General features: G+C 40.5%; 2 protein-coding genes across 2 annotated transcripts in view; both read left to right on the top strand.

Annotated features, from left to right (window-relative positions):
• The window catches only part of LOC310995290 (LHFPL tetraspan subfamily member 6 protein), a 44141-nt gene extending 40789 nt beyond the window's left edge, over positions 1 to 3352 (top strand). The window contains exon 4 of the mRNA XM_083984303.1: positions 2551 to 3352. Within this exon, the coding sequence (XP_083840429.1) occupies positions 2551 to 2669 (119 nt within the window). The 3' untranslated portion in view covers positions 2670 to 3352. The remainder of the gene's footprint in view (positions 1 to 2550) is intronic.
• Positions 3353 to 13762: 10410 nt separating this feature from the next.
• nek3 (NIMA related kinase 3) lies at positions 13763 to 18561 on the top strand. Its single transcript, XM_083984585.1, has 14 exons — positions 13763 to 13798; positions 13954 to 14077; positions 14505 to 14598; positions 14714 to 14811; positions 14907 to 14990; positions 15341 to 15408; positions 15511 to 15597; positions 16000 to 16054; positions 16360 to 16560; positions 16833 to 16947; positions 17142 to 17309; positions 17400 to 17531; positions 17689 to 17806; positions 18278 to 18561. The coding sequence occupies exons 2-14, from the start codon at positions 13961 to 13963 to the stop codon at positions 18375 to 18377; spliced, it is 1437 nt and encodes a 478-aa protein (XP_083840711.1). The 5' UTR covers positions 13763 to 13798; positions 13954 to 13960; the 3' UTR covers positions 18378 to 18561.
• The last annotated feature ends 824 nt before the right edge of the window (positions 18562 to 19385 follow it).

Below are 19385 nucleotides of genomic sequence, written 5' to 3'. Positions count from 1 at the left end.
TATGTTAGCACAGAAATGAAAGTTAAGGGTCTCATATTTTATAGAGGGAGACTTTGATGTCTTTGTTCATCATTAAGCAGGTCTAGGTTCAATATTCATACTGTGGAAGTGTCAAGCAGAGAAATGCACACAGCCTATGGGCCTAATCAGAAACTGAGCCTTAAAACAAGCCATCTGGCTTTCTGTGACTTTGTGATATCATAGCAATGCAGTTACTGTTCTCACCTGGCTTCCTTTCTTTTGATTGGCTGGCACCATCCTGTTGTTACTAGAGCTCCACAGAGAAGCCTGAGAGAGCAGATATAAAAGTACACTGAGATGAATTTTGGATCTAAAAACAGCAAATACACTGTGACTTCTTATGATATCAAAACTTCAAAGAAATACCCGAAAAGTATGAAATATGGGACCTTTAAATATGTTAAACAACCTTATGCGTGAGGAACTCTGTATCTCTACTGACATCAAAGAGAAGAAATAGCTCTCCAAATCCAGGCAACATTAAAACACTTGCAGTCATGTTAAGTTATGGATTCCAGCTTCTTTCCTATTCTAACAGCATCTAACTCGAAACCATCTCTGTGTAATTCAAAGACACATCCTAAATACTGACAAATTCAGACAAATCCTACAGAAATAATTGTGTTGACTATCAAGTTTTCATCTCTCTCAAGAACAAGCTGTCAGTACATTGTTAACAAGTGTGTTTGCATCATGGTGCTGTTCCGTGCCACTGCTTGGCATGTTCTGCTGGTTGAAGACAGTTTCAGTTTCACGTCATTCTGGTTGGCACCATGACAAGACTGTGGTGTTCTCCCATGAGTACAGCGAGTGTCACACGAATGACAACCTCGCCACGACGAAGACTTTGAATCTCTCCTTCATAGACTCATTCATTAATCAGTATGAGACCAGTCAGTGCTAGGGTAATTCAAAGATAACCTTGAATGTAGCTGTGGGACACTTTAATGGCAGGTACGCTCATTGTGAAAAGTAAATTCAAGTCATTGCTGTGACCTGACAGATTTTTCAAAGTGAGTATTTCTACAACATGTTAATGGATAAACTGCAGCTGCATTATAAAAAGAGAGCAAGTTAATTTTCAGTGTGAGTCCAACACTGAGAGAAATAGCAAAAAGAGTGTTTTCAGTTTTGGCTGTTGAGCCAGGTTTCCAGGCTGAGAGGAAGGCTAATATGATTTGTTAATGAGACGCCTCCTCATCCTCCCACCACGCGGCTCATAATTAGATAACTCAATTCAATCACATATTCTTCCAAAATGTAATGTAATGTTTATATTGATAGTCTTGATGGCCATCAAACACATTTTCTAAGATTTAGGATCAAATGTAGGTCTTATTTTTGTTTAATAATGGACATAATCTCCTCTGCGGATTATAGAAGGAGCGTGTGGATTATATGAAGGGGCCACTTTATGTTTTAATTTGTGTTTGCTTTCAGCTCCTGGCTCAGTTTCAGCATCTTTTTTTGCCACTGGTGTGCTTTCCAACAGTCTGCATTGTGAGAGTGTGTTTGCCACATACCAGACTGTCTTGTTTGCAAATGAAGTCAAACTATGTTCAGTGCATTTGTTTCAACAACGCTAACTCTTTTTCTCAAGAAGAAGGGAAATGTGGTGACTTGAGCAAAAATGTGAAGCAGCTCACAACATTTTCTGCTCTTAACACTCACGCGTTAATGTTCGTTCTAAGACAAGAATAGCGTTGTATGATACAGTGCACATAAATAGATCATGAATTCAACTGTGCATGTTTATTTCAAATTAACCTCAAGTGGCATAATGGGTTATATTATCATCAGGCTGTCACTTTTACAGACTTTACTTCATTGTTACTCAATGATAAACAGTACACATACAGCTGTAGGTTACTGCAATCATGTATTAACTCTGAATAACATTAATTGCATTACAACCAGAAAAACTGTTTGTATAAGAAGTTAAATTAAATCTTTAGCTCTACAAACAAATATTCTCATGACAAACAAACATGCATCATTCTGTGACACAGTTGTTGTTTTATAACAGATGCTATATGCACAGGACAACAAAAGTAGAGATATTAGATTTTATAACTGTGGGCACAAACAGGATAAGAACAATGTAGCTGCAATGGAGGATATAAGATAAACAGCAAAAGTGTGCAGAGTATTAAAAGTAAATGTTGACATTGCAGGACTTGAATGCATCCAGTTTCATATCCTCCTGCAGTTTTTTGAATCTCAATGTTACCCCATTGAGATTCAACTTGTAAAATTCAGCTTTGCAGATACATTTTTTTTCCCGCTTTCATTATAGAAGTGGCTCTGTGTATGTATAGTAAACAGCGTGGTTCTCTTCCGTTGCGCAGATATTTCGGTGTACACAAAACAAATCAGTTGTTCCTTGGCCAAAGGTTTATCTGCCCAAAATTTCACTGAAATCCTTTCATGGGTTTTTTTTTTTTTGCAGCTATCCTGCTGACAGACGGATAAACAGATAAACTAAAGGATGAAAAGACATCACCCTGAACCCTCTGTTCTCCTCCACAGGTTCCTGCCAGATCGGCTGGGCGTATTACTGCACAGGGGCCGGGGCGGCAGCTGCCATGCTGCTCTGCACCTGGCTGTCCTGTTTCGCAGGGAAGAAGCAGAAGCAGTACCCGTACTGAAGAGAGCATCAGAGAGACAGGGGACAGGCAGAGACCTCAGGCGGTACGACTAAAGGGAGAGGACTCTGTGGACTCACAGCAGTACAGCACACCAGGCACCAAAGACACCAAGTCATTCTGGTGCTCTGCACATCATGGGACTCTACTCATCCGACAACTGCAGGGACTGTTTCATAATGCAGCACACACACACATGGCTTTGAAAACTGGTTCTTCTCTTAAAAGCTGTTCTTAACTGAAAAATATATGGACCAACCCTATTTGTAAAATTGTTACATAGTTATTTCTTTAACAAAAAGAGTATTCTCTTTTCTTCTTTTTTATTTGCCTTTCTCTCCTTTGGCCATTGATGTTTATGTGATAGTGTGCCCTGTGATTAAGAGAAAAGTAATATTGCTTCATTGTTCCGTGAAGTGTTTCTGTCTCCTCTTCATATCTCATCCTTGCCTTAAAAACAAAACTGAAATGCAATAATCCCTATAATGTAAAGCAATCCAACACTGGCTGCCTGCTTCCTCAACTCAGTCTTCTCAGATTCCAGAAATCTGAGCATATAGTTTATTTAACACATTCATAAGATGTATGTTGTGTATGATAATGTATTTTATCATATTAGCACATGTTTTGTATTCACTGTTCAAATTGTTCTTTGTCATTATATTTGTTTTGTAAATAAATGTTTATTGAAATTTACAGATGTTAATTGTTATTTCAGTCACAAACCACACCCCTGGGCAAAGTGAACGGACCTGCACTCACATTCCTAAAAAGCTTTTCCCATGACCTCTTGATCTCTGTGGTGTTCTCTACATGTGTGAGTCCTTTTTTTCCCCTCCACAATCGATAAAGAGGATAAGGACAAGCAGGGCTGTGAATTTAACTTTTCCCTTTTATTGATGAGGTAAATCCCGTGACTTCTAGTCAGATTATTTGCCTTTTGATCAGGTTACTCGGCGTCAAAGCTTCAGAGTCTTCCAGACAATGCCCGAGATGCAATCACAGCCTGGGACACTGAGTAGCTGTGCATCCATCGGCTTAATGTCGGGGTGTATCTCATACCACCTCGACCTGCCTTCATTGTGTGAATAACAATAACGTTAACCTTTCCCTGGCAATTACCACAGCTGTATGTGTGTCATCGGAGGCATGAGCAACTCCCAGCTTTTCAGTTTCTATTTTTAGTCATTCTTTACCCTCACTGTTTTTCCTCCTTTTGATTAACAAACAACACTTCAGAGATTCAACCAAGCCCAAGTGTACAAAGTCAGCTCATTTACAATGCAGCTGTTCTCGATGTATTTGGCCCTCATTACCATGCCCGTTTTCTCACAATGCTCGGCATCCCCCTGATAATGGCAACCCCCACTCCTCTCCATACACAGTTGAGAAGTCTCTCACAGTACTTGCTCTGTATGTGTTGGAAAGGCTCCTCTGCATTGTGCTCTCTCTCTCTCTGATCTTCTGAGCTGATTGATATCACCAGTGATTGTTACAGTGTCAACCAGATGCCTCATCAGCAGACGCTGACACATTGGGGTCAAGTTGGAGCGTTCCCTCCTTTATACCAGTACCCATACCTCAAACTGACAGAGTGCACCATGAAATCTGAAGTCTTGTAATTCGTGGGCGGCCGATTGTCTTAAAACATGCAAAATGTGTGGTATCCAAGAAGAGCGGTTTCTCTCATCAGCTGCTGATTAAAGGGAAATTACTTAACTCTTGAGGGTAATGTGAATTTAGAGCCACTGTTTGCTGTAAACACTTCACTGTGTCTATTTTGAATGCCGCAAGGAACACATACTGATTTATACTCTCCTCCTCTCTGCTTTGGTAGAGACACAAATCTCAGACGGATAATTATGTCAAAGCCCGGAGTGATAAAGCCAAAACTGTCAGCGTGGTCAGATAGCAATAAAGAAAATATAGATTTTTTTTTCTTTTTTGTAATTTTCTGAGTTGAGCCTTTGATACAAACCCACTGTCAGGGCCGTAGCCAGGTTAGTTAGGCTACTGTATGAAAGGAGCCTGATTGAGCCTTACACCGCTGACCAGCAGGTTGTTCCCTCTCCATTAAATAATGTGCAGTGAAAAAGTATTTGCCCCCTTCCGGATGTCTTACTTTCTTGCAGATTTGTCACACTTAAATGTTTTTTTTTTATTTTTATTGTATGGCAGCCATCTAGGGAAGGTTTTCACCACTGTTCTGCTTAGCGTTCTCCTTTAGTGGATAAAGGCGCCTCTCACCGTGGTTCACTGGCGTCCCAAAGCTTTAGAAATGTCTTTGTAACACTTTCCAGACCGGTACAGTAGGTGTCAATTATTAGTTATTTCATCTGTTCTTGAATGTCTTTCCCCCCATGCAAAGAAAATTCATTATCACAGTTAGTTCATGATTTAACTATGCATCACTTTGGACGCCTATAGCTATACATATCAAAATGACCCACAATTATATAAAGTAGACTTAGACTTTTTATTATGAAAGGAGGCTAGTTGAGCCTTACACCGCTGACCAGCAGGACAGACCTGTCCTGTGGTTTTCAGCCTTTTAACATCAGGTAGCCTATTGTTCCCTCTCCATTAAATACAGTGCAGTGAAAAAGTATTTGCCCTCTTCCGGATTTCTTACTTTCTTGCAGATTTGTCACACTTAAATGTTTTATTTTATTTTATTTATTTTTTATAGTGTTTTGGCAAGATTTTGGGACACACACACACACACACACACACGTTTTAACCAAGAGGCCTGTCATCTCAACTTCAGTTTTCTGCGTTCCGCCGATACATCAATTTCCCACGTGTCGTTTCAAAATAAAAGCTGACCGATATGTTTATCATGTTATAGGCCCTGTGGCTTCTTCTATTTTTTTCTCACCAAAATTTTTACCGAGGTCTGGACCTCGATGACCTGATAGCTGGCTACGGCCATGCCCACTGTGTACCTCTGCAATGTCTAGAGCTAAGAAACAAATGCTAAGTAACTAAAATGTACCTAAATGACAATGATTCACTTTTCTTTTTCATTTATGATCATAATATTTGATCTTTAGGAAAACCAGGACATATTCACAGTGCTTGAGATCTAGCCTATAACAAAATACAGATTTTGTTTTTGTTTTTTTTCCTTGTTATTTTTCTTTAACCTTGAATGAAAATGTCCTGAGAGGAAGAAAACATGAGGGAAAATCAACAAAGACAATAAAACCACTGAATGAATGCCACTGAGGTTAGAGCACGGCATTGGTTGAAAACACCCAAATTGTGCACTGAATGTTTTAATATAGTTGGAGCAAATATTATTTAAGGGAGAAAGAACTGAATCACCTTTGGAAAGTTCAGCCTTGGCAGCCAGTTAGAGACTTCTTCATCAATTAATTCTTTCTAATTAATTTTTTACCCTGACACTTCCCCAGTGAGATAATTACTGCCCTTAAGAGCAACTATGTTTAAAAAGGGTTTTGTGCTACTATAACACCAATCTCCATAAAGATATTACATAATTGATATTGCTGGAGGATAGCATGATGGGGAGTGATATCGAACCTGTAGAGCAAATTAAGAGCTTGTCATAGTGGTAACCCCAGTAGTCATTGTGTCAGTGTGTAATAGCGTAAGAGCATTGGCTGTGGATTAGATAATACTTTGATGGGTAAAAAAAAAAAAATCAAACTTCAAAGTATCCGCAGCAAAATAACTAAAACAACTAAAATCAAACCCACATATTTTGTTCTTTGTCTCCCACTGTGTTTAAAGGAAGTGCCAATTAGCTATATCCATCTGAGATATGGCTGTTGCCAGGTTTATACAGACAGAGAAATAAAGGAAATCCATGATAACAAACACCAGACAATCTGCATGAGCGGAGAGGATCAGACACTGTTACTCAGAGCTCTCACACAGGAATAGACAGACTACAGCTCAGGGTTCAGTGGTTCACCTGCAGGGATGCAGAGAGGCTGTGGGTAGCGGGGGTTTTTGAAGTTAGCAGCTTGTTTGAATACAGAAAATGTAATCCCCAAACCGGGCAGGCATATTTTAGTGAAGGAGGATTTTCTAATCTCCTCAGTATTAATAGTGTCACTCTTTACCTTTTGAAGCACATGCACACTAATACATGTTTCCAAACGCCACGTCTATTCAGGCGGGGAGTGGGTGGAGCTATCTTTAGAATTACACTTACAACAGCATCTTTTTCCCAGCAGGTGAAAACCAAGGGTGATAGCAACAACAATGTCCCAGTAAGACGTGACAGCATGTGAGTAATAACAGAGCCCTGGAACCAAATCAGCCACCATTTATTCTATCACTTACACTTGTGCTATTGTATAAGTGTCTTCTGTGAAAAAAGGGTCTGTGATAAAGTTGTAATTTCTCCTATCTGACATGGGCGACAAAGCTAACCAGAGGATGTCGATAAAACATCATGTGCACATGTTCACACAATCCCTAATGAGCCAAAATCATTCAGATCACCTCAGAGGGTTTAACATGGCTGTGCACGTTGGTGATGGTAAAATGAGATTCTCAAACTGCAGGGTGTTGTGTATCCCATGCATATAAGTCATCTGCATGCAATAAAGCTACAGGCTACTGTAAATGTCTGGACCACTGCATAAATAGCAGATGTCAGTATTCCAGGCTACAGAATTAATAAACATTAAAATCTCAAATGGCCTCACTCTCACTCCTCACCATCCCGTCATCCTGTCATCTCCTCCAGGTTATTTCCTGCTAAGATAAGAGTATAGCACTGACAGGAAAATGAGCAAAAGTAACAAAATAAGAAAACAGAAAAAATAAAAAAGCTCTGGTTTCCTCCCACAGATGCCTTCCTTGTGTGCAGTTAGCAAGACCGTAGGATGTAGGCATTTCAAGCTATTCAGGATTATTTCAAAGCCTGTGTGAGACCTGGCTACAGGAATTTTATAGTTTCTAAAGACCAAAAGTACTGCCTCACAAATTTCTAGAGAACTGAAATCATACCTCTGGGCGCAGTCTCAAAGAAAGAAAAAACACTGAGCCTCTCTAAGGTTGTGCAGAAGGCGCAGTTTCCATTCAGTGCTGAGTGCAGTTCCTGAATGAAGTTCTGTTGCACTATTTTAAATAAAAAAGAAACAAACTCACAGCTTCCCTTTACTGGGGGAACATAAACCCCTATAGAGATTGAGCATAGCAGACAACCAACAGAGAAATAATTGAGGACCCCTTGGAAGACCTCATGCAACGAGACAGCGATATACAGTATGCAGAGAAGATGCAAGAGCAGCTCCTATCAAAACTGTCACAACACTGAGCCTCTGCTCAGTGCAATAAACTCTGCAATCAACCCTCTGCACTCCAAAAACCTCTCAGGAGACACACTCATTCTTTCTTCACAGACTCCCAGTTGCACCATTCTTTAATGCTGTTTAAATTTGTTTCAAGCCCATTTTTCCTAATGTTTTAAAAAAATATATGTTTATCACATTTTTCCAAACTGATGCTCAGCTGTGCTCCTCTAGAAGCTGTTTGATAGAGTTTATCCCAACATCTTATCAGTCATAAACAGCTCTCTGGCCACTGGTACCAAGTTTCAAGCAAACAGTATCTCAACTCTGACTTAAGAATCCAGCATCGATGCCTTAATTCTCCAACTATACGTTCACGTTTAAACTGCTGCTTCCGTTGAAGTTACTTTGAGCCAACTGATACCGATAATGAGAATCAATCACTGGGTGACCTTGTGAACTAAGACAACACATCACAAAGTAAGTCGCGGTGTCTGTTGAACTGTGGATGAAGATCATTGTAGATGTGTTTGTAAAAAAGGAAAAAAAAAGCAGTGTTTCTTAATAAGATTGAATCAAATGTGAAATGTCAAACAGCTCAGGGTGACACAAGGTTCGCTAACTGCCTAGTCTGGCCAGTGAAAATCAGTTGAAATTCAAGCAGCTAAAGAGATTTTTCTGAAGCCTAAGTAGAGTCCAAAATACCCTTGCAAAAATTCCTCATGGTAAGAAACCAACTGCAGTGTGGCTCTGCTACCTCAGGTTTTTGAGGTAGCTTAATTTCCTCTGGCACTTTTTTGTGTTCCTGTGGCATTTTTCCCTGCAGTATTTCTATGGTACTCAAGAAATCTGTGTGGTATTCTGGGAAATTTACCACAGGATTGTACCACAGGTTCTGCTGTAATTTACCACATGTTTGCACAAGTCTCTCAGTACTGGAATAGTAACACAACCATGCAAACATGAACACAGAAAGTAGCATACTGTAGGAGTTGTAGCACATGGGGTGACCTCCATCACAGAGCCTTTTTTTTTCATTAAGAAAGAACCATAAGAATTGAGTGTGGCCTGAAATGTGACTGCGCTGGGATAATGAACATCACATCTTAATGAAGTGTGTGTGTCTGTTGGTTTTTGTACTCTTCTGCATTCTAGTGGACAGATTTGATGAATGCAGCTTTAAGGTATGTCCCATTCAAAAAGCATGAAGAAAAAAAAACAGTGTTTCTTTATTTTCAGCTAATCTGCAAAGTCATTCATTCTTTACTTATTTATTGTTTGTTTTGTCACCCTCTTCTAAGCTTTAAGACAAACTGATGTCCTGTCTTTAAAGGAAGATTTGTTTAAATTATGCCCATTCTTTTGATCACATGTCTACTTTGTAAACTCAGAGAGAAGCCTTGAACAATCAGATGCATTAATTTTTGAAGAGCAGTCCGGTACGTAGACGGCCCAGAGTGTGATGCACACTAGGAAGGAGAAGCTGTTGGACTGTTAGGTAACTGATAATCATGTGAAGAAGTCTTTTCTGATCTTTGCTGTTAAGGTTTCTGTCACTGTTGCCTCTGAATGAAAGCATGAAAAGCCAGGCTGATCTACCCCACAAAGCCTATAGTATAGAGGATAAACCGATAAATAGCTCTGAAGACAATGAACCGAAAAATAGAGGCAAGGTGACAGTGTCTAATATAATTATCACGGGATCAACATATGCTCTGATGATAAAACTTGTTTTTATGATGCTCAAAGGTAATCTTAGAGTTCAGATAAACTTTTGGATCGTCCCACAAAGTGACCTTCGCCGTCACTGACACAACTCAACAGACTGATTGTTGCTTTGATTTGCATCTTTAACAGCTTAACAATCAGGCTTTCGTTTCAGTGCAGTAGCCTATAGTTCGTTCTATTTGAATCACTGAACAATTTGGAAATGTGGGCAGTGATTCAAGAGTTTGGAACCAGGCTACAATTTCACCGTCTCCTCTGACAGCTTGTTTATTATATCGGTGGCACAACTCTGGACACAAATGCTTACTCCTCACATTTTTCGGTTTTCATCATCTAAACTCTCACAGGGTATACTGAAATACTTAAGTCCCAATTACACTCAAATATGTCATCTGGATAATGGGACCTTACATCATAACAGTATCCCATAGACCTACATATTATTCATATTTCTATCACATTTATCCACTAGCCTACATGTGATTCACCTGCTCTCAGACAGGGGTTTTCCAACCGTCCAAGGACCTATGATGACTTAATGTTAAATTTAGATGATGTGTGGAAAATGCATTACACATTGAACATAAAAATTTAAGTGAAGCTGTAAAGTGACAGACTTTACAACATGGGGGAGCTTCTCTGAAAATATTTGGACATCACAGAAGGTCATTCATGCTGGGTTTCCGCTGCCTTTATGGGCACCTGACCCAGTTTCCTGGTCCCAAACTTCTCATTTGAGAGTTCGCAAGCTGCCATGTGAATAAGGCATAGGCCTACTTTTATATTCTCTTTCAAGAACACGACTGAACCTCAGGTTGTATAATATAAAAGCGGTGATATCGTTAAAACAGGTGTAAATTCCAACAGATATGAATAAATAACTATTTTTCTAATTGATGCAATCTGTATGTCAGCTGGATTCACATGTGAACCTGACCTCATGCAGGACTGAGAAACCCCAACACTAGAGACTCTTCTTGTCATTCAATTTTGAATTTTTATTGCCCCCCAGCTGCTTCATGTCGGTCATGTGTCATTTTTGAAGCAGCACAAATGAGAAAAGATGCATCACAACATGTAACTTATAGCCCATGTTGTGCATTTAAATGCTCTGTCAGCAGCCCGACCACCACATCACCTCATCTTATATAAACACCTGAGCAGGGTTAAGCCGCTGTTTGGGGTTAAAAATACAATGTGATAGAAACATCATGTCTCTACCATCAGTTTAAATAAAACCAAGCTGTATGCAGCTTGACAATACAATTATTTGTCTTTGGAAATGACCAGATGGAGGTTGGAGGTGGCCAATTTTCTTTATTTTCCTCTAAATTAGTAATGAATTGATGCCCCCTTGCTGTCATGTCTCATGGAAGTTGACTCAGAGTGTATGCAAATAGGCTACAGTTGATACCCATTAGTCACTATAAGTTGAGTTGACGTTTGTACGGGGCTGTTCTCATCTAAATGAACCATAATGTATTTTTACAGCTCCAAGAACACAAAAAAAATATCCATCATATTTATCCCCAAAACAGTTTGTGCAGCATAAGCCATGAGCTGTATACAAACTGTTGCGCACCATGTTTAATATGTACCTCATTATTGCCTTTATTTTTCTCCTGTGGAAGTACTAGTTGCTGATAGGTGCAACCATAATGCTGCCCGGGAGCAAGAAACAGGAGGTAATGAGGCAAATATTAGACATTTGGACCCACTGCACAGTCATTTGGCTATGAAGCACTTGGTTTATGCTGCACAAGATGTTAGGGGAATTCGTATGAAAATTAAAGGAGCATACCGATGTGTTTTCAGCAATTTTCAGCTCCTTCACCACATATCACATTGAATTTACAAATGCTGACCCTTTACAGATGCACATCATACATTTTTCAAGTAGGCTAGTCTATAGTTTTCCTAGTGTTTCCTGCAGTAGCCAGTGGTCTATTCAGTGCTTTGGGAAATTATCATCACTTTACTTATCTGTAGCCGATCCTATAATAACAATGCTATATTCATGGTTTGAGCCCTAACCCTAACACTCAGAGGAAAATCATGATCCCCCCCCCCCCCCCCCCCCACACACACACACACACACACACACGCCACCAGTGGCCCCTCATCCTCTCCTACACCCCTCTGACTGACTGACTGGAGATAAAAGTAATTGCCAGGGATCTGCTCAGTACTTAGCAGTCTCACTGACAGACCTTACAAATTAATCTGTCAATAAACACGGATGGATGGATGCTAACCATGATGCTAACATCAGCGAACGTTAACGTTAGTTTCTAACTTTAGCCGTTTGAGTGAGTCTGCTGCTGGCTGCTAGCTAAAGTTTAGCCTACTAGCACCCCTCCTTTTTTTTCTTCTTCTTCATTTTTTATAATCAGAGACATACGAGTAAACGTTTTGACATTAACTTTACAGTTGGTGTGTTTTTTTTGTTTTGTTTTTCCATTTCAGTCTTTTGTGTAGCTGAGCTGCTTTAGCAAGCAACCTTTTTATTTTCAACTGTTACTCATTCAGCGTCTATTAATTTATCGAATGATTATTTAGACTGTAAAAAAAAATATATGGGTGGTTCGCATAATGTTTATTTTTGATAAGGTGTTAACTGACTGAAGGTGAAATGTTAAAGGGACAACGAGGAGTTTCTATTCGGTTATAAAAAAGTCTCACGTTAATGTGGATGAATCTCCGCTACTCACACTTGTTAATGGCTCCATTTTCGCTAAATATATCGATCTGTCTCTATCGTTATTTTGTTATTATTAGTGGTGGCGGAAATGCTGGTCGAGCCGACCAGCGTTTCCTTCATGGCGAGTTATGAGAATAACGCCGCAGAATCGCCGTTTATGGTCGGAACTACGATGGTATGTGAACCTCTTTGAACCTCTGACTTTAATTTTTGATGAATGAAAACATGAGTCCGTCTTGCGCCGGGTCAAAGAAATGTACGGTGCGCGCGGAGGCTCATAAATGTAGTGTGAAAACGCTTCGCTTTTCCAAAACTCCTCGTTGTCCCTTTAATTTATGAGGTTTGAGGTTCTTTGAGGTGTTAGCGACAGGCTCGTTGTTTTGCACTAGCGCCACGTAGGGACAGGAATCCGTGAATGTACGGTATTTATCTACTAGAGTGTTAGGTTTGTTGGGTTAGGTCAAAAACAGTAGAACTATGTGAGAGTTTGCTGTTGTTAATTTTTTCTCAGGAAGAAAATTGTTCGCCCGAACAGGGACTTGAACCCTGGACCCTCAGATTAAAAGTCTGATGCTCTACCGACTGAGCTATCCGGGCTCTGGCTCTGTGTGATGGTGAGTGCTTACACAACCTCTCCATACAGCGCTCTGGGTCTGACCAGAGGAAAGCCGCAGGAAAGATTGACCATGTAGTGTTACACTGCTCGATTGCTTTTCAATCATTACTAAACACTTTACCGCTGCCACCACCATGGAGACTCGACAGGCGGCCTCTGTCGCCTCTCTCCAGCTTTTTGTGTGTGATGTGTAGCTCTGTCAGGAAAAAAGCATCTCTTAGCGCACATCGAGGTCAATACCCTCCCGGATCACCAACACTGACCCGTACCACTGTGGGTCAGGTTTTCAATTCCCCTGGCAGCAGATTAGGTCAGCAGGCAGGGGAGAGAAACCCGGTTCTGGTCTGTAACGTTACAGCCTGGATCCTGTTCACTGTGCTGAGTTAACATGAGGTGGGGTTTGGGCTGCCCAAACTCAGAAGATTATTATTTAATCTTTTGAGCAGATTAGTCCAGGAGGAAGATCGTGAAAAAAGCAACACAATGAGTAACGTTAGGGCCTGCAATATATTTTTGACATTTCAACATTACATCATAAATAGAGAACACATGCAGCAAATAAAACAACGACATTTTGAAATCGATTAGATAATCACGTAAACAAATAGGCTACTTCCATGAAAAACAGTTAGACTAGTGTAATCAGAGAGCAGCAAATGATTTTAATAGTTTCGAGATCGTTAATGAAACTTCTGAGTCTCGTTTTAGGTTTTAGAGATTATGATCTACTGCCATCTCGCGGCGACTCCACGCAGTACAGGTGCGTCTTATCCTACGTCATGCAATAATAAGGAAGTAGCGGCCAGCACGAGTGTAGGTAGATTGTTTTTGTGGTTCTTTTACATTCTCTCACATTTGATTGATATTTGATTGTGGCTGCTGATGACTAAAATCTAATTTAATGATGTAAAGTGGCGCCTCTACCGGGCTCTGGTGTCTTTATCATCTGGTGTCTCTTTGTGTTTTGTGTAGGGGCTCCATGGAGACATACTCACTACTGAGACTCATCGGTGAGGGGTCATTTGGCCGAGCTTTGTTAGTGCAGTGTAAACGCACTCAGGAGAAGTATGTGGTCAAGGAAATCCAGCTCCCAAAGGTTTGTGCAAACATGTTGTACTGTAAATACTGTAGCTTTATCCTTTCATTTAAATTTCTTTCTTTAAAAAAAAAAATCCAATTATTTTTTTTATATTCTGCTTGTGCTTGCATTGTAAAATATATACAAAATTCAGAATACACATACGCTTATGTAGGCTATATGTAGCTATGTTGGAGCAGGGCTTGGTATTGGAAAATAATAATCACCATAATAAGGCATTAAAATGCGTGATTTTCACTGCTACATGGAGAAACCAACACGCTACAGGATTTGAAACCAGACTTTTCTGTTATTGTCTGGGGGTCGAAAGTTGAACTATTATTTGCACTGTGCAGATAACGTACTAGATTGCAGCCTGCACACAAACATGGAGGATGTTTACATAATAAGAAATACATTTGTGCTTGTATTTGCATTTTTATAGAATCAGTCCAAACTGGAGAATTCACGGAAAGAAGCCATTCTGCTGTCCAGAATGAAACATCCTAATATCGTGGCCTTCAGGGAGGCGTTCGAAGGTAATCACACACATGACCCCTCCGTCAAAACTTATTACAAGGCGTTTGGACCCTTGTGACATATAGTGATTATTATTTGGATTGCAGAATAGGCAATGTGATTGTTTTTGTTCAGCTGATGCCCTCCTGTGTATTGTTATGGAGTACTGCAGTGGAGGAGACCTGCTCCAGAGGATTCAGCAACAGAAAACGACGCAGTTTTGTGTGGATGATGTAGGCATCAACTACTTGCAACTACTCTCACATTTTTATGTCCCTGTTTTTTGCCACCCCCTTTAACATGTTGTTTAACTGATTATTTTACCCAGATCCTGAGGTGGTTTGCACAAATGTGTGTTGGTGCAAAACATATCCACGATAAAAGGGTTTTGCACAGAGATTTGAAGTCCAAGGTAAAGAAATATTTAAGACATCAGCGTTTGTTATTACTAAATATGTTAACATGTTTTGCTTCAAGTCTAAAAATAATTGCGTCATACGTAGAGTCACAGCGATCTTCTCTATATTTGCTGTCTGACTGCAAAAGAAGTCAATAACTTAGTTTATTGGTTGGTTGCTTGTAGAGAGAGTCTCATCAGCAGGAGCGCTGTGGAGTGAAATGAACAATGATGAAATTGCTGATGGAGATATGATCACAACATTATCTCCTACTTAATGCATAATGTCATCATTTTACCGCACTTGGCTGCTCTTATTCTGGCTCCATGTTTCCTCATCATTTCCCTGTCATTTCCTCACCCAGAACATTTTCCTCACAGAAAATGGGACAATTAAGCTCGGGGACTTTGGGTCAGCGTGTATTCTAAACAGGTAGAGGAAGACGGAGGCAGGAGTTGATTGTTTTCCAATTGATTTGACTTGATTTGCTGCTGTAACCTTTAACTTCCCCTTATTCCTTTTCTTGTGTTGCAGCTCTAAGGCTCATGCTCATACCTATGTTGGGACGCCATATTATGTGGCTCCAGAAATCTGGGACAGCATGCCATACAACAATAAGAGGTACAACTGTATGTTACCATATCTGTGAGCAGGGGCCTTGTCTGAAAATACGAATCAACCTTAAAAACTATAGATTTAGTAAATATTTATTCTATAGATGTTTTCAGAATATCTAAAGAATGTGCAAATTAAAATATTTGCAAAAACATACTGTTTTCCCTCAGACCTGATGTTATGTCAGCATAGTTTGTTAACTCAGTGTGTTTCATTAGGATGTCGAAGTGTCAATTAATGCACAAACAAACAATGAGGAATTTTCAAAACAGTACGTGTCCTCAGCTCAGAAGGTATTATGTAACTTGTGCGTGGGTTAACTAGTCTTGTGTGTCTTCGACCGCGCCAGTGCATGACGAATGTCTGCTGTGAATGAATAACAGTCTCTTATGTTCCTGTGCTCTGCAGCGATGTGTGGTCTTTGGGCTGTGTTCTCTACGAGCTCTGCACCCTGCGACACCCGGTACTTCCCGTCCTTTTCTCCCTATCTCTCTCTCTCTCTCTCTCTCTCTCTCTCTCTCTGCACCACGGGTTTGAATGTGGGCCTCTCCTCAGATACTGTGTGATACAATGAGTCACTGTATGAAATACTTCTACTGTGATCTTAATGCACAGCAAGGCACTGCGAGTCATTATTGTTGTGCAGTGATGGAGGCTGAGTATCTTCAGCTGAGTTAGATTATCTTGTGTGTATTTTTTATGGCTCAGATGTTGCAGTGCGATTTTGTTGTCCCAAAAATCCTCACACCTCAATCTCGTGTGTTCCAGTTCCAGGCATCCAGCTGGAAGAGTCTGATTCTTAAGGTGTGTCGGGGTGCGTACCCTCCTCTCCCCAGCCACCTGCCCTATGAGCTGCAGTATCTGGTCAAGCAGATGTTTAAGACTAACCCAAAAGACAGGCCGTCCCTGCACACCATCCTGACCTCTCACCGGGTTTGCAAACTCCTGCGTCCACATTTTCCCTCCCAGGTAAAAAAAAAAAAAAAAAAGACCTGTTTGCTCGCGCTTCCTGTGTGGTAACAGTCACTCCGACACTCGAAACTGTGGTGATTTTTACGGCTGCCCCATCCATCACGGCAACATACTGTCAGGACTTGGTGTCGGAGTGAGAATTTAAACTCTTACACAACTTCCCCAGCTGTGATGACCCTTATGGAATCTGACCTTTGACTAGTTGCTGTTAGTTCAGATGGCTGCAGGGCTCATGTTATGTGTTTGATTTACTGCTGAATCTTTTACAGGTGATAGAAACAGAGGGGCAGGGGCGGCGTATGGGTCGATGGAACAGAGGAGAGGGGAAGAAGGTGGTCCATCTTCTAGGAGAGAAGAGTTTAATAAAAACATCAACATTCGAAGGTAGAGTTCACATCAAAGAGCCCATCATGAAATAAAGGACATACTGCTGCCATAACACTGAATCTTTTGTAAAATCTGGTATGAACTTGCATGTGGTTGTCAGTGTGAAAACAAGCAGTTTTTTTTAAATGTTTTCATTGTTTTCAAACAAAGTATTTTAACAGAAAAAATTCTGAAATGACTGTTCATCCCAGGCACAGAGTCAGCTGAAGGTCACTTTGACATCAGAGAGCCCGGCCAGAGAAAGCAGTGGGCCGCTGCACCATCAGACACAGTGCTGCAGGCATTGGCCAACGCCAGCCTTATGTCATCTGACAGCATGACATCAACCAGCCAGGGCCTCACAGGTTCCACTCATGGAAGTATGATATACAGCACTAATGTTTCTCATCTCCTGAAAAGCATAAAGATCATAAATATTAGAGTTTTTTTTAAACCCCCGTGTTTTTCAGATGTCTTAGAGGAGCCAGAGGAGAGCAAGCCGAGGAGACGATGGGTGAAGGATCCTCCTGAGAGGCTGCTGAGTCTGTTGGAGAAGGTTCAGCTGAGTAGAGCCTCTAGCACGTTCTTGATAAACAGAGCAGGTCTGTCTGAAAATGAGTCCATCCTTTGTCATTTGAATAAAAGAGGCTTAGCTACTGACTGAAAGAGTCATTAAAGGGGAGATTTCAGATAGGTTTGTCCCAGTGTAGCAGCTAAGCAGTAAATAGTCCTCTGTGCTGTTGTGGTTTCTATTAACAGGTGACGACCTGCTGATGGGGCCCCTCTCCCAACCAAGGGGTGATGCCATTGACGGCCCCGAGCCGGAGGTGGCCATAGATGAGGACCGTCTGGAGCCACGCTCTGATGATGAGGATACGTAAGTGATAGTGGCTTATTGATATGTATGGCATCATTTTACCATCAATCATTCCTAAAGTAGCTTCAAGGGCCATAGCACAGGTGGTTTGCACTGGTTTATCCCTGTATGTATAAGTCATGTAAAGATTGGTGAAGGGCTGGTGTATTGGTTGAAAGTTTTTTTAAACAGTGTGTAGGAGTTTGGAATGGAAAGAAGCATAAATAAAATACTGCTACATTATATTACATTAACTTATATTATATAATAATAATAAAATACATTGTATACCCTAAGCCAAGAGTGTGAACTGTAAATCATGTAAAACTGTATTCACATTTAAATCACAATGAATGGGTTGAAAGAGTGCTGTATGATCCCAGATGGATCTGATGAATGTACAGACAGTACTGCATTAGCACGATGTATGCGTGACCCCTTCTATGAAAACAAAGATAAAAATCTATTGTACTGTATGTCTTCTCTTCACAGAGACTTTGAAGAGGAGTCTCCATGTGACTGGATAGATGAAGCTGAGAAAATGTTTTCAGAACATGAAACCTTCATTCCTCCTCAGCTTTCACTATCATGACGCCATTGTCGACATATACATCCGTTTGAAAGGCTAATGGTTTCCATGTGCCAAAATAATGTAAGACCATGTGTCAATTTTTATATAAGATTGTGAATATGATCACACTGCTGCAAGAAAACACTAAAATGTAAACTGAACATTGTTCAACTTGTAATTTTTACTTAAAGATGATTGAGATGTGTCTGTGCTGTCTCTCATTTGATTTGAACATCTGCTGGGAACTGTTCAGGTTACCAGTGATAACATTCCCAGTAGCTCCAGGCCGTCTGGAAGCTCCTATTTGGCTTGTCGGGGAGGCAGGAAATATTATAGACTTAGAGCAGCTGGGTCTTTGTGGGGTCACACCATTTTGATCCCACCCCCCCCCACCTTTTGATGTCCTCTTCCTGTGCAATATCAAAACTAGACTAAACAATTTGAGTCACTGGTCTTTGTGTTTTATTCTTTCAGTGAGACACTAACAAAGCATACATCTACCCCACTTAATCTGTTGTTTTTAATTTGCCGTGACCACAAGAGAGAAGACACACCGACATGACAGTGCTGGTCTTTCCTACAGTGAACATTGACTATGTGCCACTAGGTGGAGTTGAAAACACTGATGTGAACCTTGCAGAGTGGGAGTGAGTGACAAAAACAGCTCCATTCTGGTTTCGATTCAGTTAAACATCAACAATCTTTTCAAAATCAAACATCAAAGGTTGTCAGATATTTCTGTCAATTCTTGCACTGCTTACATATGAATACATCAGATCATATTCTAAGTGCGAGCATCTTAAAATTACTAAAGCCATTTAGCATGAGGGAACATGTAGAGCCTGTTATGCTCTCTGTTTTGCCAAATTCACATCTCAACATTATAACATAAGAGCAGCGTAGAGCTAAACCTTTGTGACTGTAGGGAGATCAAACCAGACTCCACCCATGGCAGTTTGGGCTCAACAGGATACAGATACTTCTAACCCTTGAGTCAACAAAACCATAATGATGCTGATTCACCAACAG

The sequence above is a fragment of the Trachurus trachurus genome (assembly GCF_905171665.1).
Source record: "Trachurus trachurus genome assembly, chromosome: 13".
Classification (NCBI taxonomy): domain Eukaryota; kingdom Metazoa; phylum Chordata; class Actinopteri; order Carangiformes; family Carangidae; genus Trachurus; species Trachurus trachurus.
Note: the sequence above shows the minus strand (reverse complement) of the source record. Positions and strands in the feature narration are given on the sequence as shown.

Bases quoted from the DNA above. Each gene is read 5' to 3' on its own strand.
- nek3 (XM_083984585.1), top strand. From the start codon at position 13,961: ATGGAGACATACTCACTACTGAGACTCATCGGTGAGGGGTCATTTGGC. The intron at 15,598-15,999 runs GTACAACTGTAT...TGTGCTCTGCAG, and splicing joins ATGCCATACAACAATAAGAG to CGATGTGTGGTCTTTGGGCT. The intron at 17,807-18,277 runs GTAAGTGATAGT...TTCTCTTCACAG, and splicing joins CGCTCTGATGATGAGGATAC to AGACTTTGAAGAGGAGTCTC.